General features: G+C 41.4%; 1 protein-coding gene across 10 annotated transcripts in view; it reads left to right on the top strand.

The window, feature by feature from the left end:
• Positions 1-7291: 7291 nt before the first annotated feature.
• Positions 7292-25985, top strand: part of LOC108935142 (nipped-B-like protein) — a 39590-nt gene continuing 20896 nt past the window's right edge. For 5 of the 10 annotated variants that reach the window (XM_018753499.2, XM_018753509.2, XM_018753473.2 and 2 more), the window contains exons 1-2: positions 7299-7725; positions 21458-21618. In XM_018753499.2, coding sequence (XP_018609015.1) covers positions 21555-21618 — 64 coding nt within the window. In that variant the 5' untranslated portion in view covers positions 7299-7725; positions 21458-21554. Of the gene's footprint in view, positions 7726-20659; positions 20784-21010; positions 21096-21457; positions 21619-25985 lie in introns of those variants that run through there. The other 5 variants (XM_018753556.2, XM_018753518.2, XM_018753484.2 and 2 more) reach the window with 4 other exon arrangements.

The following is a 25985-nucleotide window of genomic DNA, read 5'->3' as shown; positions in this document are numbered from 1 at the left end:
GGAAACTCGATTTAGGTGAACTGAACTATTATGTTATGGATATTTTCAAAAAGCTTCGGTTTGCCGTATGAGTGTACGCCAATGTAATGTCTATAGGACAATTTACCCACGGCATTTTGAAAACCTTTACTTTTCACCTCGAAGAAGCCCATGTTCGACATCACTGGCGCGTGACGGTTTTGGCGGGAAGACGGAGGCAGAGGACACTCCTCGAGCTCCTCGGTTAATTATTACATTTTCTCCCTACTTTTCACTAGGTATGTATTCTATGCCACAGCATTACAAGATGATGCATAAAAAAAGTTGAACATCCGTAACGCAAAATACATGTAAAGTGCATCAAAACATAAGGCTAAGCAAAATGTGTACGTTCTGTGGTATTGACGTAATTAATAGCAGCCAACGCCGTTTATTTAGCGAAAATATTTCCGGTGCCTGCCAAATTTTGCCGTTTCGTGAATATTTCACTATGAATGTTATTACAGTCCTGACAAAATTGAGCAGAAATACACAGGTTTCGACGTAAAAACGCAACAAGGACAAGAAATTAACAAAACTCATTCTGAACAACCAAGTCAATTTAATTCCTATGTGTTACAATAAGCTAATGAAATGAAGACGTCTCTCCACGGTTTGGGTTCTGTCAAAACCTTCAGTATGGCTATATAAACGAAAAAGAAAACACCCTTTAATCATAATTATTATTTTATTAACTTCTGGCTACGTTAAAAGTAAATAACAATGTGAAAAAAAAAAAGTCAGATTGATTGATCTTCACAAGCAGGAACAGAAGCGAAATTGAGTGGAAAAAAATCTCCACAAACTCCTAATGCTATTGCTCCAGACCAACTACTTCACCCATTAGCAACACAGCTGTAATTTTTTCATCTCTATCCCAGCTTTGGTCTCCATTATGATTAGTCAGAATTACCCACCGTACTCACGAACAGCAGCCATGATCTGTAAACACGGAGGCAAACTGAATTACAGCGGTGTAAATCCCAATTGCTTATGTTTAAAGTCATGGGGACGTGGTGGCGCTGCGGGCTTCATCGGTGCCTGCTGTATAGCAACTAAGTCTGGGGTTCAAGTCCCACTTGGGGTGCCTTGCGATGGACTGGCGTCCTGTCCTGGGTGTGTCCCCTCCCCCTCCGGCCTTACGCCCTGTGTTACCGGGTAGGCTCTGGTTTCCCGCGATCCTGTGTGTGTGTGTGTGTGTGTGTGTGTGTGTGTGTGTGTGTGTGTGTGTCTTACTGCCATCTATTGGCCCAACATGGCATCCCTGCAATGCACTAGCATCCTGTCCAGAGTGCTATACCAGGTTTCAGAAAACCATGGAGTGTAACCTGCATTTAAAAAAAAAAAATCCTACTCTAGAAAAAAAAAAAAAAGTCAAACCTAAAGCTGAACAAAAAGAAAAATGCATTCTGTTCTTTGTATATGAAGCAACTCAGAACAAAAGTTTATTTTTAAAGTTTATAAACCTACTCGAACGATGAACTTCGGTGAGCAAGTGGTAGGGAACAAACTAGGTTTGCTTGAGACTTTCATGTCTGCAGCTATGTCTCCTTCTCTCAACGTAATGCATAAATTGTACCTTACGCTTTGGACAAAAGCGTCTGCTAAATGAATAAATGTAAATGTAAATGTATTTTCCCCCATAAATGGGCTTCCCCAAAGTGAACCCATGCACAAAAGTCATATGACGCAATTTCAACACAAGTCGCGCCACATATGGATGCAATTAAATCTATCCCGCTAAATTCGTGTGTTTTCTTGTCTTATATTGCTCTGCTGTACTGATGAGGGTAAGATTGTAGGGAGTGTAGTGCAGAGTACCCAGCACTCTAAATGTCGGTGGATAAGCTGTCAGCTGAATAATACTTAAACTCACACTGAAAACCTCCTGCTAAATGAATAAATGTCAATAAGAGACGAAGATAAAGTTAAGAAAAAAAAGATGTACCATAAGGAGTACCTTGGATCCTTAATTTTGGAATGGATGAGTTACAAATTTTCAAATATACAAAACCCACCATCTTTTTAATAAATAAAATCCTTTAACAAATAATGAACAGTTTGGACATATGAGCAGAGCTTTGAAATACATAATATCTCCGTTGGATTAAGAATCATCACCGGAGATGGAAAAAACTACAGTGATCTCAAGAGCAGAGTAAGTACAAGTGTACAGTGCTAACCAGGCATTAAAGTGCAGGGTGGTACCATAGACGCAGAGGAAAAAGAGACACTTTGGTTATACAAAAAGTGAAATAGTGGTGCTTGAACAGAGCTAATACAAAGATGTAGAGCCAACACAGGACCTAGTCAAGGTCACAATGGACTGGCATAAACAGAAAAGGGGACGGGGACCAAGTGCTTCTAGACAATCGCAGTGAAGAGCCAATCAAAAATCCATAAACTAGTGATATGACTTCAACCCCTTTATAGGGCTGTGAACTGACCATGTTCATTGAAAGCATATGTGTTGCCTCAATTACATGGATCTCAAGTGGTGTCTCTGGTGGACCTAAAATGAATAAATATATTACAGACCCCTGTCTCCAGTAGGAATAAAAATTAATAAACTGGTCTTGGGGCAGGGGGCGCGGTGGTGCAGTGGCACAGTGGGTTGGACCGGGTCCTGCTGTCTAGTGGGTCTGGGGTTCGAGTCCTGCTTGGGGTGCCTTGTGATGGACTGGTGTCTTGTCCTGGGTGTGTCCCCCCCCCCTCCAGCCTTACGCCCTGTGTTGCCGGGTAGGCTCCGGTTCCCCGCAACCCCATATGGGACAAGCAGTTCAGAAAGAGTGTGTGTGTGTGTGTGGTCTTGGGGCTTTCAGCTCCTGGGGCCTATGATAATGTCTTTGTCCATATATTAACAATCTTAAAAGTGACTAATTGTAATGTTTTCCCCCATTCATACAGCAGGGTGTCCTTCCCATATGAATTCACAGTAAGTACCTTGAGCCAAGGTACTACAGCAGGGGGTGTTAAGTTGTTGAACAAGACTCTTCCTCACGTGAACTGACTGAACTCATCTATTTGCGTCCATTGTCTATGTCGACACAGCGGAGCCACGGAAAAGGCGACGTTCTGCCACTAGGTGGGACTTGCGAGTCGACGACACAATACACGAGCATTGGACTCTCTCATCATTCACAGACCCCTGTCCATTTCGCTGCAGCGGTGGTTTGGAGGCTACCCCACATGCTGGGTACACCCTTTACGAGGTCCGTCATCTTGCAATCAGACACACACACAGACACACACTACTGGCAACTTGGAGTCACCAATCCACATGTGGGAAGAAACCAGAGTACCTAGAGGAAACTCACAGACACAGGCAGAACATTCAGAGGCGATGCAGACTGATCTAGATATGAGTGAATCCAGGACAGACTCCGGTTCATCGCAACCCTGCTCAGCATGAGCAGTTATTGAAATTGAATGGATGTTAATAATATAATGCCCCTCAGTCCTATTACTGGAGACAAGGTTCTGTAACAGTCTTCTTTTTTGACTGCATGCAGTCTTTTTTCATGGATCAGAATGGACTTCCCAAGATGAGCTTTGTGAAACCAGACTAATTTCTGATGAATTTTAAAGTTCTTAAAGGTTCTTCCCTGCTGTTTGCTTAACTTTTGTATTTTCTTGCATAATAAATAAATGAAATCCACTCATCATTTTCCCTCAGATAGGCCCAGCTTCTGTCTCTCCATCGGTTCACATGCAGTCTGAGGATTTTAGCAGCTGATCGTTTTCTTTCCGAAGCAGGAGTTTGTTTATATTTGACACTTTTCTCCAAAGCAACTGACAATGTTAATCTATCAACAATTACTTACCCATTTATAGAGCTGTATAACTTTAACCAGAACAATTTAGGGTAAGTACCTTGCTTAAAGGTACTACAGCTGGAGATCAGATTCAAACCTACAATGTTTGGGTCCAAAAGCAATAGCACTAACCACTACACTACCAGCTCTCTATATATAGGGTCACTTGTAGAATACATGAACTTTTCTCCAGAAACTGTTAATGAAAAATCAGACTTGCTAGAACTGTGTTTTTGCATGGACAATAGAAATACATATTCATTCTTTTCTATATTTGCCAGGAAAACAACACAAAATGGATTGTATTGGATGGATAAATTCTCATTTGGAGCCCCCTTTTTCTTTTTTGATTTTCATAAGACAGTTTTTATACAAAAGGAAAGCGCACATTATCCTTTCCAGCGATCCCTCCTCTCATACTTGATACATATCAAAAACCTCCTGTTTGGTTGTTTAATTCCATGTGCACTTTTCCACTTTCCCCTTTCACTGTCTGCACCAATGTCCACAACATCCAAACAATTCTCTCTCTCTCGCTCTCTCTCTCTCCCTCACACACACACACACACGACCATGTAATTATATATTTTGTCACTATTTAACATTGTATTTTGTGCCTTTTGGGGGGGGTGGTAGCACGGTGGTGCAGTGGGCTTGGCTGGGTCTTACGCTCTGGTGGGTCTGGGATTCGAGTCCTGCTTGTGGTGCTTTGTGATGGACTGGCATTCTGTCCTGGGTGTGTCCGCAACAGCCTTACACCCTGTGTTGCCAGGTTAGGCTCTAGCTTACTGCAACCCTGCTTGAGACAAGTTGGTGCAGTGTGTATTTGTGACTTTCTTGATTTCATTGCTCAATACTAATTTAATCAATACAAACTATTTCACCTTTCTGTAGAACTATTTACAGCTGGGTTATACAGATCAGACAATTTTATAATTTTTATAAAATAACTTAAGAAGTTGTACTAAAGTAACCTAGTTTGTGTGGTAGTCCTTTTAACCAAGTTTATAGAGAGTGTGTTTAGTTGATGTAATGTGATGGGAATGTAACACTTGAACCAGCCTCTACATAAAGGTATTGTACTGCTCATTTGTGTATCTTATAATATTCAATAAAAAAAAAAATTTGGTGTGGGTGTCGGGATTTGTCTGTGTCTTATGCAACCTACTTGATCGATGAACCTCGGTACAGCAAGTGGTAGGGAACAAACTAGGTTTGCTTGAGACTTTCATGTCTGCAGCTATGTCTCCTTCTCTCAACGTAATGCATAAATTGTACCTTACGCTTTGGACAAAAGCGTCTGCTAAATGAATAAATGTAAATGTAAAGAATTATTAAAACATTCAATGTTATGTTGATCAGAAGGCAGCTTATTACGGTGAGTCACAGCTTTGAAGCAGATTACCGGTCTACAACTGAATTTAACCTGAAAGAATGTGGCAATGCAATGATAAATTTGTTTTTAGCTAAATGAATAGAGTTTAATGAATGTTAAAAAATAGTCTTTATAATTAACCTTAATTTAATTTAACTCGTGAGAAGTTTTTCTCTCCCTCCAGTCTATCCCTATAAATTGTGTACTGTAATTACCTATTGGTTCCACTAGAGGGCAGCTCACATTTCACTCTTCATTCAATCTGCCATTTATTTATTAAAATATGGAACCTCTGGCAATTTATTAGCTATCTCCCAGTTTTACACCGATCAGTTTCTTATTTGTTCAGCCAATAGTAGTATACACCTGCTTCTCTAATTGTCAGGTAATTGCACTGATTTACTGGATCAACTGCTGACTGCACACATATACAATATAGAGTACATTAAGATACACTTATTTATTTAGCAGACACTTCTCTATAGTGACAAATAACACTCTGTAGTGTTATCAGACCACAGCTTATTCACCCAAGGGGAATTACACTGCTAGATGCACTACTTACAATGAGTCACTCATCCATATACCTGTGAAACACACTTTCTTTCTATCATTCACACTATGGATGATCTTAGTGCCACCAGTCTACACGAACAGCATATCTTTGGACTGTGGGAGGAAACCAGAGGACCCAGTGGAAACCGACACACACAGGGAGAACATGCAAACTCCACACACACTGAACAGGGATCGAACCCACTCCTCTCACACCCCCCAGGCGCTCTGAGACAGCAGCGCTACTCATTGCACCACCGTACCACCAAAATATATTTATTGGTTTACTTTTGACTGTTTGCACATTAAACACAGCAGTTAAACTGTCTTACAGCAAACAAGTAAATATGAAACAATGGCCTCAGATCTTAAAGGTGGGAATAATCATACGTCAAGTAAATAAAATACTTGTGGTGCTAAACTGTATATGCAGATGGACCTTAAAATACAAGGACCTGCACAGAGGAAATTGGAAAGTGACACAGGGCTGCATGCGGAGGTAGAGACAGTGTGCAGATGAAGGGCTCGAACCTTGCAGCATCGTGTCCCTCGAGTGTGAGAGAGGCTGGTCATGCTTCCTGATGGGCTCTGATGCTAGTGACATTTCTCTCTTCCCACCGTTGTTGAGAAGACTCAGTTTCCTCTGTGTGTGTGTGTGTAGATTCTTTATCCTGCATACATTCTTTTCCATTAAGTACAAAGGAAAGGGCACAAAAGTAATACTGTCATGTTTTTCATGTTACTGGAATAATTCTGGCAAATACCACTAGCAGCAAAATAATAAATAAAATGAAGATATCTAAGTACCGGCATGAGAATAAAAGCATTCAGAACATTCTTTTTTTTTCCCAATAGTGTTGAAAAGGACATTTCATGGTGCCATTGGCCTACTGTTTGATAGTCCCCGCCAACGAAGAACATCCAGCTCGAGCCTGAGGCGCAGTCAAGTGTGCAAGTAACGGAAGATGCCTTATAATTTATTATAATGAAGGCTTACGAGCATGAGAACTGGTGGGAAACCGAGGTCCGGGCTTTTAAATCACGTTTTTTGACACGAGGGAAGCCTCCCCTTCACTTTGCCGGACTGCACGCACACACACACACACACGTTAACACCGCTTTCATGGAGACACGCGCACGCAGCAAATGTTTCTTTTTTTTTTTTTTTTTTTTTTTTTTTTTGCACAGGCAGGCACTGGAACACATGCTTATGTCTGCAGCAATTTCACTCACTGCGGGGGAACCCGAGGCACGTGTGTTGAAATTGAATTTTCACACTTTTCCAAGCCATACAGACACTAAAACACGCAGAGCCACACGGACTGTATAATTTAATAAACATGCCTCCGCAGCGGCATAAGGAAAATACATTTAAAACGCGCGACCGCAGTGCAGATGACCTATTGGTCACGGGAATCGCGCGCTGACCAATGGCGTAGCGCGCGCGGCACAACCCAGATCCACCGAGCCTTTGGAGCAGCGCGGACTCGCCGAGCGCCGAACGGCGGCGGCGCGGTAGGCAGCGGAAGTGAGCGAGTTGTTGTTGGTCGGTTTGGCGCCGGTGGAGGGAGTCATTCCTGCAGCAGTACTTCCGGTCGGCATTTTGTTCTGCGAGAGAGGGAGTCAGTCTGAGTGGATCTTTTTATCACCGCGTCAATAGCCTTTGCATTTTACCCCCCTTCCTAATTGTTCTCTTAAACCAGTCGGATTTTCACCCCCCCCTCGCTCCGTTTTCACCGGCGTCGGTGCAAAACCGGCCAGAGGAGCGGCCCGGGGGATGTTCTCACCGTTGAAGGCTACATGTTTTTAAGAAGGAAGAAGGAACCCTCCCGAGCCGGATTATTGTTGTTGCTGTGTTATTTCTCCGCGGAACGGTGAGCGCGAGAAGCGGAGAGAGGGAACCAGAGACACGGAGCCGCGCCGCTCGCAGCCCTATCAGTTTTCCAAACAAAACATCCTAAGGTAATTTTGTGCAAAGATTTTAATTTGAAGGAAATATTATTACGAAATGTGGACACCATCGCATCGTCGGACGTTTTTTAGTGTTCGCCGAGTACTCCTGAAGCTGAACTTAAGAGGGATCCGGGTGGCGAATCGAAGCCGCTCGCTTGTTCTGAACGTTCGTGCTGCGTTTGTGGCCGCCGAGAGGCGTCGGGCCGCGGGGAAGTGCCGTACGGCGAGTCCGCGGATTACGTCTGTCCGCTGCGAGAGGCCACAGCAGGCCGCCGACGGGGGAAAAGACAGCCATTCACATGATCGACGAGTGTGAAAATAAGCGTTCGCCTCTGCCGTGGTGCACCACTCTGCCCGTGCGTGCGTTCGTTAACACACGGGCATTTGAATATATGGTAAAGGCTAGCAAGTTAGCGGGTAGGATTTCAAAGAAACTTTTGCAGCATCGTAGCTAGCTGTGCGAAGGTGAGCAGCAAGGCTGCTGGCTGCCATCATCCAGAAATATTGTCTAGAAGATTTCAAATCATTCGGTGTGTGTCGGATGCGGGCGTCTCGTCTGTTATGTCACTAAACGTAGGCAGCGTGTCGTTGATGTGCAGCGGGACTCAGTCTTTGGAGCCAGTTTACGGAGCCGAGCAACAAAAGCGGTGCTGCCGCCTGAGGCAGAGCAGTTGATGAGTTGCTGTGCTAACTGTGTAGCCGCGGTTCGCTCCAGTCTCGAACAATGAGGTGGTCATTTAGCCAGGTAGCTAACTGGGCTGCTACTGCTAGCGGGTTGCTAACGCTCGGTTGCTAACAGGCTAAACGCGGTTGTTAAAAGCTCGTCACCGTGTCGTGTGCGCTCTCAGTGCAGGGCCACTACCGAATACTGAAATAGAGCAAACTTTTCAATTAAACGAACCCGGAATCCATCGCGCTGGTTTTAAGTGTAACCCGAATACGTTTACTTTACAAATAACCGTGCTTATGTAGTTACGACGTGCTAAAAATGTTAGTATAAATTTTGGACTAATCGAATTTTTTGCCCCAAAAAATGCGACTTTCTCTCACTCAGCGATTGAATTTGGGGTTTGTAGGAAAGAGCTAAGACTGAGACAGAAGGTGAATTCCAGAAAGACTCCCCGCAGTTGCAGTCCTGACCTGTTAGCACGGACGGTCCTTTGGGGAAACGCAACAAAATTGTTTTTTTTTTTATTTTATTTTTTTTTTTTGCACAGCCCTTTTTATTTGTGCTGTCGTGTATTTAGTAATGACATTTGGTCAGGCGGTGACCGACGTGAAATACTGCCAAGTTCGGCAGGAGAAAGGCGGAGCAGCGCGTGTAAACAGCTGCGTGTTGCTTGCTGTGTGTGGAACCGCTGCGCGTTTCTGCGCCTTTTTTCTGTCTCTTCGGCCTTTTTCGTGCGACCGATCGTCGGGTGCAACAGACAGCGGCTGGAGATACACTCGCACTCTGCGCTCCTTCACCGATTTTTAACAGAAACACGCGATTGTTGTGTTGCGGTTGTAAATAACGCTCCTCCACCCCACTTGTTACAGGAAGTGGTGCTCATTGATTCTCCCTCTTTTTTTCTCCCTTTCTCTGTTTAAACCCCCCGTGTGCTCACAGTTGCTAGAGAGGCACAGAAAGTTTGCTGCTCGCTGGAATGCCATGCAGTCGTGTTTTCCTGTGAAGGGAAATGTGGTGTCCGCTGTGCTTCGGATGCGCTGTGTGTGTGTGTGTGTGTGTGTCTGCTGCGTTTTGTGTACAAATAAGGAAAGGCCACACTGTTGCCTGGCAGTCAGTGAAGATGCAGTAGGAGGACACATCTGGACACATCCCGCCCGCCCGCCTGCTTCATTGGGGATGTGCCTCGAGTCCTATCAGTTTCAAGAGGCTCACGGATCCCGTTGCATCCCAGGAATGCTCAGCCCTCTGTCTCTTTGTGTTTCTCTGTCCCTCTACTGTCTTGTCTCTGTGTCCCTCTGTTATGCGACTGTGTCTCTCCCCCATCATGGTCTTCCCTCCCTGTGTCCCTCTGTCCTTCTGTGTTGTCTGACTGTATATCTCTCACCCCCTCCTCTCCGATCTCCCCTTCCTCTGTCTCCCCACCCCCCTTCCCTCTGCATCTCTCTCTCTCTCTCTCTCTCTCTCTCTCTCTCTCTCTCTCTCTCTCTCTCTCTCTCTCTCTCTCTCTCTCTCTCTCTCTCTCTCTCTCTCTGTGTGTGTGTGTGTGTGTCACTGAAATTCCAGTCTTTGTGCTGCCAGTCAGCTCCCCTAAGTAGAACCACTCAGACCAGAACAGGAGTGTCACATTCAGCATGAGCTACACTCACCATTCTTCATGTTTCATAACTCATACGAACACTGGTGTTCTTTCGCGTGATTTCTTAATTTTGTTTTTCGCCTGCGTTCGCAGTTCAGCTTTCTTTATGGCGTACAATTTATTTAGATGTACTTGTGAACATTTCAGGGTGTTTGTTAAATGACTGCTGATAAAATAAGGGTCAGATATGCTGTAACGGTGGAATTAATTTACAGAATGGCTTCAGTATTAGAGGACTTTTGGCATATTTCTTGCAACAAAAATAAAGAACTTCTACTGCATGGTTGTACCCAGGGCTTAATTGTGCATGCATATTTATAACCTGGAATGCTGCATAAGTGTGTGAGTTTCTTAATGTAGATACTGGAAGTGTTTTTCTTAACTTCAGGACACACCAATGCAAAATATAAATGCTTTGATTGTGGACTCTTGCATGTCACAGTGCCTTTATTCAAATGGAATAGCTGATAGTCTAGTAGTAAGGGCATTATGTGTAACCTCAAGGTTGCTGCTTCAAGTCCAACTTCCTGCATTCTCTAAATATATCTTGTAGAGGCAACAGGCAGTGTAGTGATTGGAGTTTCTACCATTGGGCTCAGAGGTTGCAGGTTCAAATTTCATCTCCTGCTGTAGTACCCCCGAGCCAGGTACTCACCCTCAATTGCTCCAGTAAAAATTACCTAGCTGTATAAATGAGTAAATAATTCTTTCTTAGCATTGTAAGTCACTTTGGAGAAAAGCGTCAACTAAAAAAATGGAAGTTTACATGAACTAGATGTAAAAATGATTGTAACATTGTAGGAGTGCTTTGGGATGTGGTTGTGTTTTAACATATAACTGCTTTAATTCGGCCTTCGATTTGAATGTCTGTAGGTATTTGTAGTGTCCGAGGAGAGAGCGTTCGTTCATTCATTCGCACTGGGAATGAATTAAAGCACATTGTTAAAATCTAAATCTGATGCACCAGAAGCAATATAACATTTGTATTAGCATGCAAATTTAAAATGCTTACTGCCCCCCGCCCCCCTCTTTTTTTAACTGCTTGTCGACATTTGGGTCATGGTGGTCCAGAGGCACAGGTCACAAGACTAATCAGGGTAGACCCTGGACAGGATGTCAGTGTATCGCAGACTAGTAACAAGCACTCACATTCACTGACAGATTCATGCAATGGGTGCCAATTAAGGCAAACATGTCTTAGGACTGTGGGAGGAAACCAGAGCACCCTGAGGAAACCCGTGCGGGATGGTAGAACGTGAAAACTCCACAGTGAGCTGAGTTCAGATCTGTTCCTGAACAACCCAGGGGATTTGAGATGCAGCGCTACCCACTGTGCCACCATGCTGCCCAAAAACTTGAAATACTTGGGTTTTTTCTTTGTTGATCATGTACTTAATTGCGTTGATGGTATTTAATGGAATATTTTTTTAACTTCATATTCATCTTTTCATTCAGTTGCGGTCATGTGGGATGGCCTAGATTAACCTCTGAAAATATTCTTAATATCAAATACCACTTATTGAAGGCACTCGACTTGCTTCCCCACTAGGAGGCATGCAACACAACGAGTATGTACTTTTTCAGTTTAGACTTTTGCCATCCAACGGGCAGTTTTTACACCTGTGCCCCCGGAGAACTGGTACAGTTGGAGGAGAGGGACATGTGTTGGTAGAGGCTACCAGCTCAATTGGTTCTTGAGGATTTGAAGTGATACAGTAATTCTAATTACCTGTTTATTTACTACTATTCAGTTCTTTGTCACCCTGACAGTCTTGCAGTGCAGCACAGTTGTCACAGCCAAGCACAGTAGCACTGTTGGTGATGGAAGGGCTGGTACCTCTCCCAACTTGTAGCTCCTGGCAAGCCTGTAGGTGGAAGACCTGCAGTGGCCAGTGGATGCAACAGACCAGTTTTAAACTTTGCTGTGGTGCTGCAGAACTCCAGTTCTTCAGACTAGTTCCATCTACACCATCTCCCTTCAATCAAGTGTCTTCACTTTTCAGACTGCATTCTCCCCCGGTGCTCTTTGTCCAAGGTTGTCTGAACATTTGGCCCATGATGCATTATTAAAAGTCTGGAAGGTGATTGTTTTGAATGCACCTGCACATCACATTTCTCTGTTTCTTTTTCATTTCTAGATGCTGATTGTGTGTTGGGTTATGCAACTTTCCTCATTTTTTTGTTGATTGGGAGAATGATTGCTGCTCATTATTTGTTTTGTTTTGATGTATTTGATTAAGAATGTCCTTTTCTTTGAGCAAAATGAGTAATGTGACTGCAACACAAATCTGATGTTAGTAGTGTTTTCCTTGGTAAAGTCAAGCTTTTTTCCTAAACCATCTCCTCTTGGCAACTTTTTTAAAGCTGCAAACAATATATTTGCTTGTGCTCCACTGCACTTTTATGGTAAGTGGTAGAAAAGTAAACTGAGTGTAGGCAATATCTTTATGCATCTTGCTTAGATGCTTGCTTCAATTTCATCATAAATATACAGTACTTTACAAAATGAAAGACCTAGTTAAACACATATATACTCTTCAAACTTATAAGCTACTACACCTAATTTTTTAGACACATATACAAATATATGTCAAATAGACAAATATACCTGACTTTTTAATCCCTACCTGCTGACCCTGCTGCCAGTAAAAACTAGAGGAAGCACACCAATATTATAAGGATGCAGAGGAGCCTAGTTTTAGCTCAATTTTTAACTGTGGGATAAAGTGGAATTTCTTGAAATATCTTTAAAAAGAATAGTCAGTGTAATACCTATATATATATATATATATATATATATATATATATATATATATACTTTTTTCCTCAAAAAAAGGTATAAAGTTGATTGGCATAAGCTTAACGTGAGGTAGCCTGGTTAATTCTGTTTGTGTGTGTGCATATATACTGTATATGTATAGCTTTGTATTTTTGTAATCGGAAAATTTTCTAACAATACAACAACAGTAGGGCTCAAGCAAGCAACCTTTAGCTTACTTTTCTGTCTAACACTAAATCACTGCTGTCCACTTGATGCATAGGTGAACATGTATATGAATAATCTGTTTTCAGATTAAATATACTAAAACCCTTTCCCTTCCTGGAAAACAAAATTGTTCCTCTAGTATTAGCGTACGTTTTGTTTTCACAATTTAATTGCGTCTTTTTGCTGTTTAAAAGGATAAGTTTTAATTGGGTGTGTAACTATCTTTTTTTTAAAACCAATTTCTGTAAAATAGTATACAGCTTTAACATTCTTTGGGGCTTTAGGAAAGATATTAGCAACGAAAAGATTGTAAATTGAGCTGATTTAGTTCTCAGTGAATAGCACACAATTTTCTTTAAGACTATGCAGGCATTCTTAGTAGAAATACCTTGTAGAAATAATGGATGAAGGGAGGCGCAGTGGGTTGGACCGGGTCCTCCTCTCTGGTGGGTCTGGGGTTCGAGTCCCGCTTGGGGTGCCTTGCGACAGACTGGCGTCCTGTCGTGGGTGTGTCCCCTCCCCCTCCAGTCTTACGCCCTGTGTTGCCGGGTTAGGCTGTGGCTCCCCGCGACCTTGAATGGGACGAGCGGTTCAGAAAATGTGTGAAAAATAATGGATGTAAGGGAGTATTTTGAGCTGTGGAGTTGACTGGTGTTTCCTAATGAGCTAGAGTGACGTTGGCATACATGTTTTCCGTTGTCTTTACTGAGTCATGCATTTACACAGTGTTTGTTTTCATGTTTGAATTATGGATTCCGTTCCATGTTTATCTGTTAGTGTAATTATAGGTCGTGCTCCAAGAACCAGGTCCTGCGGTATGTAGCTGTTCTTGGGAAGGGTGTCTTGCTTGCTTGGTTATAATGCCGTATATTGTTGGAATGTCAAGTACGTGGACCTCTGATGAACCTGGTTCGTGACTTCTGCTCAGGATTAATGGACTCTGGGTAGGAGAAAATTATATGGTGGAATTGGCTTGGAATGTACATTTAAGAAAGGTGGAGAACCTGGAAAGTTAATGCACATTTGAAGGAGAAACATGTTCATTTGAGCTATAGCCAGAGTCTGAGGAACCCAAGCTAGGAGAGGAGCTTTGCAGTCACTTATACCACGGTTGTCTCTTGTTCTCGTTTTAAAACAATGACCTTATTTTTACAGAAACAAGGTATGTTCTGTGTTTTGTGCTACATGGAAACTGTCTGCGAATTAGTCTCAGCACCCTACTTTTCAGCTATTGACAGGTGTTCTTGAAACTTTTTAATTTCTTATGCTTAGAGGTGTGCGGGAAGAGTGAGTGCGGCAGCAGTGTGACCGTGAAGTTTTCCCTCTCGTAGCTTAGCGGTACTGTGAATATCCATACTTTCCCACAGATGATACAGAGCTTTACAGTTGTAATGATGCTGCACTCTTGACCGCAAGCATGCTCTCCACTCAGAGCAGTTAGAGAACCATTCAGCACAAATGCAGGTGTGGTAAAACTTTTACTGCCATAATCATATAAAGTGTCTGTATGTAATTCACTCTTCAGACCAGTGACCTTCATACCTGACAAGGCCTTTATTGTAAATCGTTTTTTTTCTTTTTTGGAAATATGTGTTGTAGATGCACAGTGCAAAGATGAAAGATCAGTTAGAATCTCCCCACCACTTTCAGAAGTGCGAGGATGGCCAGTGGCACTACTGTAAATTACAGAAATTGTCAATGGGCACGTAATGAGTGCGTTGACTGGTGGTGTTGTGTGTAATCAAACTGCGTTTTTTCAAACTTGTCTCAAGGCATCGCAGTTTAACACAATAACAAGTGTTTCAAGTGACATGTTTTTGCAAATTGTGTGGTCCAGACAGCTGCCTGCACTATAAGAGCAATGGGGAAACATGCATTCTTAACTGGATGTTGGGGATTGAGAGCTGTGCTTACAGTTAATCCTTTCTTACAACAGTGGGTGTAAAATGAGTAGACGGTGAACAAGATGTTATAGTAAGAACAGGCAGTTTGAGCATGCTGCCTCAGTCATGGTTTGTCTTGACTGCTTCAGGTTTGCTTTTGGAACACGAAAACAATGGCGACGACAGCAGTTCTGTTTGGAAGCTTGACTGACTGCTTTTATATATCTTGATCTTGAGCTCAAGGGATTAATTTCTCAATCTCTTCTGTAGTGAATGATTTCTGGCTAATGAGATCAAAATATTTTGGTTCATTGCACTTCATGTCATACCAGACTGGCTGTCAGAACTGCTCATTGGCAGATAGATCTGACAGAAGTCCAGCCTGTTGGGCCTGTTTTGTGCTTTTTCACTGAGTGATATATAGTACTGCTAGTCTTTCTGGCTTTTCTGCATTGTTGAGAATGAACTCATTGCAAGTATTTAAGTATTATGTCCTTGAATTTCTAGTGAAAAGGGGGGGAAGCTGTTTAATTTTAGTATGAAGTGTTTAAACTGCAAATATATGCTTGCTTAGCTAAATAACATTCTCTTTTATTGACACACGTTTGCTTATGGGTTAACTGAAGTAGTGTGAAAACCGGAGGGATAACTAGTTAACCTGACTAATAGTCTAGAGAAAAGGAAAGATCAGTTGGATGGAACACACCTTTAAAGCTCTTTTGCCTCACAAAGCTAAAGATGCACTAAGGTCGTTGTTCTTCTGTTTGCTTTGTAACAATGCACAATAAATGTAAAATTGAAAAAGTGTTTGCTTTCCTGTTATTTTCATGCCACCATAGACAAGTGGTCCACTCTTTGGAGACATTGAAATAGATGCTCTCTGTGTAGAGGCACATGTGATGCTAAGGACTTTATATGATGCTTGATTGCCTGCTGTTGACTTGCCGATATCATTGCACGTCACAGGATAACTTCAAGTCAAAGTCTAAAATTAACTACCGTACAAAATGTAATGCAGCGTGTATGAGATTATGCATTTTTACTTACGAATTAAACAGATTGTTTTGTTTAGTGTTGTACTTTTAAAATTGCACCGGATCTAATCCCATGATGAAAAGTGAGTGAATGTTGGCATGAAAATCTGGACATTGGGAACATTTGGGTGGAGGACCCAAGACATCACATGCATAGAAGAGGTGCCCTACAGTGCTCTGTCAGGTGTTTTCAGCTCCGTAGAGAATTCTATGAATTGTCATGGCAACCAACACATGCAGCGCAGATTATGTAGCAAAGTCTGGTGCTCTATAGGACAGGCACCCATGCTTTTTAGTACAGGCTGAGCTTGAAAGGTAATATTCAGCATAAGTGCCTGGTGAAGTGGTATTAACGAAATTAGACTTGTGAATCAAAAAATTGACTTCATAGTTACCTAGCGTGAATCCTGACTAGTGAGATGTCTGTCATAGTGTCAGGGATCCCAAAGAGAAGAGCAACTAAGCAAAGCCACTGCCATGAAGATCAGAGAATGCTTAGCCGTAACCCTGAAATGTTTGTGGACTGGATAGAAACATCCCAGAAAGCTGATTGTGTAAATGCATTCTCATAAATTTTCTCAGCACTTCAGCCTGACTACGAAGTGAACTAACTTACAATTAATGGGAACTGTACCTTTTATCAGAATAAAGTTTTTGAACAGTTGACTCTTATCAAACCAAATTGTTCCCCCACAAATTCAGAGTAGGGAAGTAACAACATGTAATTATATGTGAAAATCTGTCCAGGAGTAGTGATGGGAGTTGGGGATTGGGAACTGCTCAGGAAATCTGGTTACTGGAAGGGGAATGCATGTAGAACACTGAATCCAACACATTAGATTAGTGTTTTCTCAGACACCCTGTAGTGATGAAAGGCATGGAGTTAATGCAACCATGAGGAGGACCAGACATATCTGACACCAATCACAGGGGACAAAAACTAATAAAGACTTTATGTAACGTTAGGATGAAGATACTGATCGCTTTGCTTGCAGTGCAACTGTAGTCAGGATTTACCATCTGCTCACACCCTTCAGTTATGTAGTTTTAACTGGTGGTTGTTTTTTTTGGCCAAGCTTTTGCATGTGCAAGTTAGACTTTATAGATTTGTTGTAGGATTTTTAAGATTCCTTTTGTAGCAAGTGTTTTCTTCAGTTCATTCGGCACACATGCGAATTACACAGGGGCTGTCAGCTGTCAACTACAGAGCATTGAGTGCCAGTGCAGTCATGCGTTCTAGGAGCTCTCGTGCTTGGGGATTTACTGGATGTGAGAAATGCCTGAATCAGCTGGGCTCTTTCATGCACGTGCGTTTGCATGCGTATGTGTGTGCACATCACTCTGTGACTCAGACACGATCCACATTCTGGTCTAATGCTGAGCTTTAGATTGGAATGTCTCATTCTAGATTCCGCTATAGACAGTGACAGTAATGTTGCTCAGGCTCTTCCCAAATTTTGCCAGGATTATAAAGCACTGCGTTTTTTCTTTCAGACTTAAAAGCGTTTTAATCCTTTCTTCAATTAAGGTAGCGAAGTGGGTGATTAACACTGAACTCATAATTTTTGGTCAATAGAGTGTGACTGTTTGGAGCCCTAGACTGTAGTACAGTGTGTGAGGAAACAGGCTGGTAGCAGAGCATTGACATAGTATCAGTCATGACACATACTTGCAGCAGGTTCAAAAGTATAAGTGAAGTAGTGGATTGAAATTTTTCCAGCTACGGTCTAGTTTGTAAGGGTACCTTTGAGCTTCAGTACTTGGAGTTTGAGTAAAATTGTCACATCTGGGTATGTATAGAAAGCCACCGGTTATTGATCTCGGTGTGGCCCGCAATTTACTTTTCCTTAGTTTCATTGTCTTTGTTTATAATACTTTGTCTTCTCAGGAAGTTGTTATGGGCTAGGGCTCTGCGCATCCATAAGACTAATTTCTACTAACAGAATTGTTTCTGAATGGCTTTCTTGTGTTTTTCTCTTCTTGCTGTTGTGTCTCTCCCAATTCTTGTTTCTGCCCATTAAAAGATGATCACCTCTCCCAAGTTGGTGAGAGTAATGCAGGAACTCAGCTTTTTCACTGTGGCTGTAGTGAGCCACACTCTTCTTTTGACTGTGTCCTGAAGGCTTCATTTTGCAATGCAACGCCCTTGAAGAGGAACACCTAGCCCAATTCCACCTGCGTTCTTGTAGGCACGCGACTGAGTACCTTGCACTGTTTTTGAAGGTCTTTATGAAGAGTGCTGGCTGAGACATGTTGCTCACATGAAATTTTGAATGTGTATGCGAGTTCCCATGATTTGGTTTCTGGACCAGATTAATCTATAGCCAAATGTAAGGGATCAATGAGTTGTTCAGTTTTATTGAGATTTGGGGGCTGCGGTTTGCTGAAGCTGTGTGCTTTGCACTTCAGCTGACTCATGAATAAGTGACTGATTTATATCTAGTCATCCTGGTTGAGGCAGCCACTGGAGGGAGCAAAACCCTCAATGTATCATGCTCAGGAGACCATGAAGTACAGGCCTGGTCACCAGACACTGACCACTAGCAGTCATTCTTTAATAAAATTGAATTTTATAGTTTACCTGCATGCATGCTCATTTATTTTGCAAGGGAAGAGTGTTGCAGCACACCACTTTTTAAGCACTCTGAGCTCCACTCTACTCCCTGTAATGGTTGGGAGTAATGGATGAAAGGCTACATTCAGAATTTATCTGCTCCGTTTGTGTTTTGTTCATGCTTGTCTTGTGTAACTGTACAGCATGTCAAATTTGTGTATGGAAGGTTCTTTGCTCGGATTCGTTGTCTTCCACCTGAATCACTCACTCATGTCTCAGCCATGTCAAGAAGTCAGCAAGCTCGATGACTACCGTACTAACGCACGTTTTGGTTTGCTGCAGTCCAAAAGTGACTGAATGATGATTAGAGTAGGATCTCTTCTGGTCAGTTGATCAGTGGGGAGTTAACATCTGGTTGAAACAGTGGCACCCCAGGGGCATTTAAATCCATTCTCCCTGCAGAGCTGTTGTACATCTACATTAGTGTTCACAGTAGTTGGGCTCACATTTGAGCAAGGAGTAAAATATTTTTTCTATTTAGTTCTCAGACTTTGTTCCATTGGGCATTTTTAAACAGTTTGCATTGCTGTAAACCAAAGAATCATTATCCTCATATTTTATGCTTTCTATTCTTGGTGATTTAAGTGAACTGACTGTTTCTTGATATGCTGTCCCTGTCTTTGCTTTTCACTGTCTGATGGATTAGATCACCCAATCTTTTTAAATCTTCCTAACAAAGTATCTTCACCTCCTGCTTTGATTGACTGTTGGGGGTCTCCCGTACTTCTTTCCGGATTAACCCAACTCCCACACATACATTGTGTTCACTCAGCCTTCTAGCCTCTCCTTACTATTAGGATTGTGGTTATTGTTCCATATTTCACTGGTGTAGCATGGTGTTTTCTGGATGGACTTAAAGCATTTAAAATGAGGTTATCACAAATCACAATGTGTTTTCACTCCCTTCATCCCCATTTTTGAGTACAGCCTCCTTTACCTGAAGCAGTTTTGCTTGTTTTGTGGCTCATGTGAGGCTTTTGCTGTTTGGTTGTTTCTGGCTTTATAGCAGTTGAACTCCTTCAGGTTCCAGTCACTTCTTTTTTGAGGGGGTTCTTTAATCAAGGTACCTTTTAAAATGGCATACATACATGAAATTAAATAAGATGTTTAAAATCAGCCAAATGCATCTGCCCCATTTTCCATCTGTAAAAATTACTGTATTTAGTGTCCAGCACATCTTGTGGAAATCTTGACATCCCACTTTTAATGCAAGCTTCTAGAGGTTACTTGAATGGACCTAAATGACACTAACACCCGTAACTATATTTGATTTTTCATGTGTTTTTGAGGAATAAGCAGAAGATATCTAGTTAATTCAGAATGGGTTCTTCTAGCGGTCAGAATATACAGAAGTATGCTTATCAGACACTTAAAACTGGCACATGAGCATTGCTTTAGAGTAATTTAATACAAATGACACCTTTTTAAGAAGTGTGTTATTCAACAAAAAAGTGACTTCAGCTATAGTTTGTTTGACTGCACATAATAGGAACATTGAAAAGCAATGACAAATTTTAATACTCGGTGAGCATCATCTCTTCAAAAAAAAATACTAGTCCTATGCAAGATTTAAGTGGCCTACTCTACTCCAAAAAATTCTGCTTACATTAAATTCTTTGTTAAATAAGAGAAAGTTAAGGGAAGTGGTAGGAAAAATTTTGAATGACAGGATATTTTATCTCAATTAAAAACAGGAACTTTTGCCTGCTGGATATATATTGCTTTCTGATACTGGTTAAATTGGAGCTTAGCTACCCTCTTTCATCATTTGTACAATATGACAGCTAACCCCTGCATAGTGGGGTTTTTTTTTTTTTTTTTTTTTTTTTTTATAAAGAAGGGAAGTTCCTACATGTAATATGAGATTTAAAGAACCGGTTAACTGTCCATTATAATGTACAGTAAGCACATTACGGAAATATGGTGCTACATGTAAATTTTTCAGTCACGGGGCTGTGTTACCATGGTGAGTGAAGACAGTGGTCACCGGCAGCTAATGAATGCAGTGGTTTCATAGCGAAATGTGTAAAATTTGAGGTGGTCATGTGCTGTGTAAATGTTCAGGTTGACTAGCTGAATGGTGGTTAATGGCCGCTGCCCTAACCCCTGTCTCTTAACAGGCTATCGACCCACTTACTGCGGGTGTTCTTCAGCTACTCCGTTGCACGGACAGGTGTCACCTGTGGAGAAGGCAGGGTCCGAGAGAGGTGCTTGTAGTATGTGAACTCCGCACAAATCATTGCAGTAAGTTATAAAAAACACAGAGCATCAAATTTTAGCCCCGATTTTTGGCATCTAGACAAACTATCCACCCCGCAGGTTTTAGATGGACAGTGACACATCTTTTAAACAAGAGCTGGCAACAGCCAGTTGGCTCATAGTAATAATGTGGAAGATTGTCACTTGTTTGCACCAAGTAGGTGACGATGGGCTTTAGAATTCTGGAGAGGAACATGATTTCTTCCCAAGACTACCGAAACAGTGTGGAGAAGAAAATGGGTTTTGCAGAAATCCCTGCTGCCCCTCAAATCTGCATCACATCTATTCACATCTGATGTATGTTTGCTTTTTCCTTGCTGACCCATTTGTAACAAGTGCTCTTGCTGAGTTTTTTTGCGTATTGTCATGCTCCATCTATTTGCTTATTGTCAAGCAGAGGTACTGTAGTTTGTGTTCTTTTCTTGGTGTAAGGTGTTCCATAACATTACCTCTTTAGGAAACTCCAGTTTCTTTCAAATCCTGTGAGGTGTTGTCCCTGTGAGTATCTTCTTATCTAGTGCGCACATTAGTTGAAGAAGCAAGAAAATCTGGGAGAGATTATCGTCAAATCTCAGATGTTCTCAAATCTATAGAAAAAGGTTTTAGGAGTTTTGCTGTGTTTAAACCCCCCCCCCTTAAGAGCCTCTCTTCTCTTGCAGCATTTGGGAGATGTGAAGTACAGTCAGACTGTGGTCAGACGGTGGCAACACTGAGTACCCTGTGCATCGACACGACCCCCCCACCCCCATCTTCAGCATGAATGGGGATATGCCTCATGTTCCCATCACCACTCTTGCAGGGATTGCTAGCCTCACAGACTGTAAGTACAAACTCTGCATGCACGCATTCTCTCTCTCACACACAAACACACACACACACACACACACACACACACACAAAACAAACTTTGGAAAGAGGGGTTGCAGCAATGAGCTGGACGTGTAAAGTAGGAGTTGGAAATTTGACAGACACAGTGGAAGCTCCAATTTATCGTTCTGGATATGGCCGCCCCTATGGATTACAATTTCCTCAATGAATGGTGAAGAAGCTTCCTGGACTTCCGTTTTCATTCTGGGATCTCTGAATTTCACTGGACTGGATTTTTTGGAATATCTGCTGGGGTACTTTAAAATCAAACTGGAATTCAGCAAGTGAAGATGTCATTATCAAAATGGATTTGTTCAGTCATCCCAGCTGCTTGACCTCTTCCCATCAACAACTGTGCTGCTGCTGCTATTGCTGTTGCGCAGACCCAGAGTGTGTTTCACACACTCCGTGGCCTTTTGCTACCCTTCTCTATACTGAAAACCTCGTTTGCTAATAAATTCACACACTCAATGTCATTGTTTATATTTGTCAACACTTGAATATCAATATAGAAATTCTAATTTATATGGGTTACACTTTGTTTCAGGAGTACATTTCCAGGCCACAGTGTAAATATTAAGGCTTTCCTCATTCCGTCAAATGTCAGTATATTCAAATTGCACATGGTCTTCTGTGTGTTTTATTTTTTGTACAGCAGTGTCTGTGTATTCCATAGAGTAGAAGCAGTTATGATGAGTCAAAACTTGTAAATAAGTTGAGGCATGTGTGTTATAAGTTAGGTTATGTAGCGTTGTCACATTTAGATGTGATCACTTTATAATGCATTATTTTAATAACTCTGCATGACATTAAAATCACAAAATAGAAATAGGAACCACAGTGGCACAGCAGGTAGTGCTGGTGCCTCTCAGCTCCTCAGCAGTGGGTTTAGATGGTTTTGAATACTGCTCAGTCTATGTGGAGGTTTTTTTTTTTTTTTTTTTGCATGAACTTCCTTCGGGTGCTCTGGTTTCTTCCCTCAGCAAAAAAGACATGTTTTCGGTGAATTGGTGACCCTAAATTTCCCATAGTGTGTGTGAATGAATGTGTTTGTAATTGCCCTGCATTACACTGGTATCTCATGTGGGGTATGATGTCCTATACTTCAAGGATAGGCTTTAGACCACCGCAATCCAGAACTGGACAAGTAATTGTTGATAGTGAATGAGTGACGATCTGCACTGTCCACAAAAACCTATTCAGTTTCAGATGCAGACCAGTTCATGTCATCAACAGTGTCACCTTGTTAAGATCATACCACACATTAGCTGTCAGCGTTGGAAGCCTGTCCCCCATTCTTATGTTTGAGTTCGTTTTAATGTTATTTGTTGGCTTAGTGAGTAAACATCGGTCTACAGATAAGTTTTACAAAGTCTGTGAAATGCAATTAAACAACTCCTTAAATTTGTACATGTGCTGTGGAGGAGACATGGTGCTGTGGTTTTTTTTTTTTTTTTTTTTTTTTTTTTTTTTAAGGCAAGAAATGTCATCTTAAATGAATTCTTCATTGCAGTAATTTTCCACATGTCATTATTTTCACTGCCTTTTTTCATACTAATCATTATCCCATTTCACATTTAAATTTGTACATAGGTGTAACTATTTTTTTTTTGCATTTTGTTGAGGTTGCACAGATTTTCCAATACAGTGCAGACAACTTTATTCATTGTTTTTGAGAGTCCTAGCAATGTGAACCATGGCACAGGTAAAGCAGATCATTGCTTAATAACCTCAGATCATACAGCATATGATAGGGAACACTCCAGTATCATTAATGGACCTAGTCACATGAAAAATATTACATAAAATACATTTTTTTTTTGTTTGTTTGTGTAAAAAAAAATTTACAGAAGAATTACTCAGGCAATATAAATGAGTACCCTCATGAAATTTGTATGCTGCCATTAATGAATGTTGCATTTTTTTTTTATTCAGAAGCATTGGGTATATAACTGTTTTCAAATGAAATTTTGGTCATTAGCAGACACGTGCTTTGTAAATGAAGCTGCTGGGATCACAGCTTTACTCTGGTGTCCAGACCTGTTAGTTTTGGGAAAAGGCAGGGATGTTTATACTGAGAAGTAACACTCCTCATGTGAAAGATTTTAAAATCCTTTCCAGCACCAAAATGAGCTGAAAGAAAAATATTACTATTTTTGAAAGATGCTGTTCTTTATAACAGAATAATACAAGAATAACATGTTCCTCACCAAAATATTTTCCTCTTACCAAGTTTCATGGGAGTGGCTAGTTTTAACAGCTTATTAAAGCTGTTTAAAGAATTGCAGTGTTGTATAAGTAATTTAAGTGTCAAATGGGAAAATGAAAACGCAGCAGAACAAACCATGGGCACAGTTTGTCAATGGCCAGGGTGAAGACCTTGACTACAAGCTGATGTTAGAAAATGAGTAGGAAAAGTTATTCAGAACTTTGAATGGTAAATTATAGATATCACATTTCTGTCATTCCCATCAAACTTGTATGCTTTGATACTGAAAAAAAGTGTGTGAGAACAGGATGCAATGTTTTGTGTTAATGTGTCCGCTTCCAGCATCCTCAGCCTGTACGTGTTGGTTACGAGGGACTAATTATAAGGCTGAGCATCTCTTTTGGTCTCATGTGGTCATAGAGATTGCACTATAGATTACCAGGGTTAGAGTTCTTGTACTGCGGTAGTGCAAATTCCTAAGTCCATATTCTGGGGATGAATGTATTTGGCCATTGTGTTTTCTTGAATACTTGTGCTGTTTTACACTGTCTACAGTTTGCTTCTTATGTGGTGATCACTGTTGGCCTGTGCTGTCAGAAATCGGTAAATACTCTTCTCCACTGGATATGTTTCCAGTTAGAATCAAGTGATCTGAACACCACTGATTTCACTGGTTACTGCATCTTAGCACTGGGACATTTAATCCTCAAACTAAAGTTGGAACATGTTTATTTCAAGTCCATTTCAAAGTGTACTGTATACAAGGCTTTTATTTCAGGCATTTTACTTATGCTGTCTCAGCTTTATGCGTGAGACCCCTGATTTGTTTTTATTTTTTGAGGTGAAAAAATAAGCATGTGAACTTCTCTGCATAAATAACGCTTCTGAAGTCATTATGTGCCCAGCCGACCTAGCTAGTGAGCATACATTAACACTCTCCCGGTGACTCATGATACCCTGTCAGCATCTTGCTCTTTCTCCATTCCCACATGCTCATGTGTATTAACACATCAGAACTGTGTAAAGCTGTGTAATGACTTTAAAAAAAGTCTTATGGTTTATTTTATAACCAAGTGTAATGTGTTTGTTTCCTTTTGGTTTTCCTCTGAGATTCATGGTTGTATATAATGCATTTTTTTGTAAAATGTTTATGTATTTTGTGTATCATTGGACTCCAATCCCTGTGAAAGCTTGCCGTTCTATAGCTGTGCAAATTGTCAAAGAATAGGTGCGTGACGGTAGGGGTGTGTTTGTGGGTTGAGGTTTCTAGCTGAGTGGCCAAACTGGGCTGACTGGTCAACACATAGAGATGCCCTTCAGATTATCAGGTGGAGGAAGGAGGACAATGAGAGTGAACATGGATGTTAGGTCTAATTTTCCTGATTTTAAGGGACCTATTCATTAACATACCGCTTTCACGTTTTTCTTTCATGGGCTGAGAATATAATCAGACTGCTTGAGACAGAAGTCATATGAAGTAGTGGAACAAAAGATCAATGTAATTACCAAAAATAGTTCTGGTTTAAAAAAAAAAAAAAAAAAAAAGTATTTTTCTATGGGGGGTATGGTGGTGCCCCAAGTTTGGCTGGGGCTCACTGTGTGGCAGGTCTGGGGTTCGAGTCCTGTTTGGGGTGGCTTGTGGTGGATTCCATCCTGGGTGTGTGCGCCCCCCCCCCCCCCCCCCCCGCTTTTGTCACCGGGTTAGGCTCTGGTTTGCCACAACCCTGCTCGGGACAAGCGGTTGTAGACTGTATTTTTCAATTAAATATTACAGAAACCTTGATTTTCATCAACATTTAAAATCTTCCGTAGCTGGATGAAATTAGCTACAGTAATAGCACAACCCTTCCATAAGTGTGATAACAGGTATAAGTCTGAACTTTACTGGGGTAGGCATGATGTTGAGTGTGTTTCCTTGGTCTCTTCTTTACCAGTTCAGTTTGAAAAGGAAGTACACCCTTTTCAAACTTCAAATAGCATTTTATCTGACACCTCTGTCCAAGCCTACTATGTTAGGTTTTTATACTGTTATACATATTTACTCATTTATATTGCTCGATAGTTATTTGCTGAAGAGTACCATAATGGGAGTGAGGACTTGAACCCAGGGC

The sequence above is a fragment of the Scleropages formosus genome, chromosome 6 (assembly GCF_900964775.1).
Source record: "Scleropages formosus chromosome 6, fSclFor1.1, whole genome shotgun sequence".
NCBI lineage: Eukaryota > Metazoa > Chordata > Actinopteri > Osteoglossiformes > Osteoglossidae > Scleropages > Scleropages formosus.
This window is presented reverse-complemented; position numbering and strand designations above follow the sequence as displayed.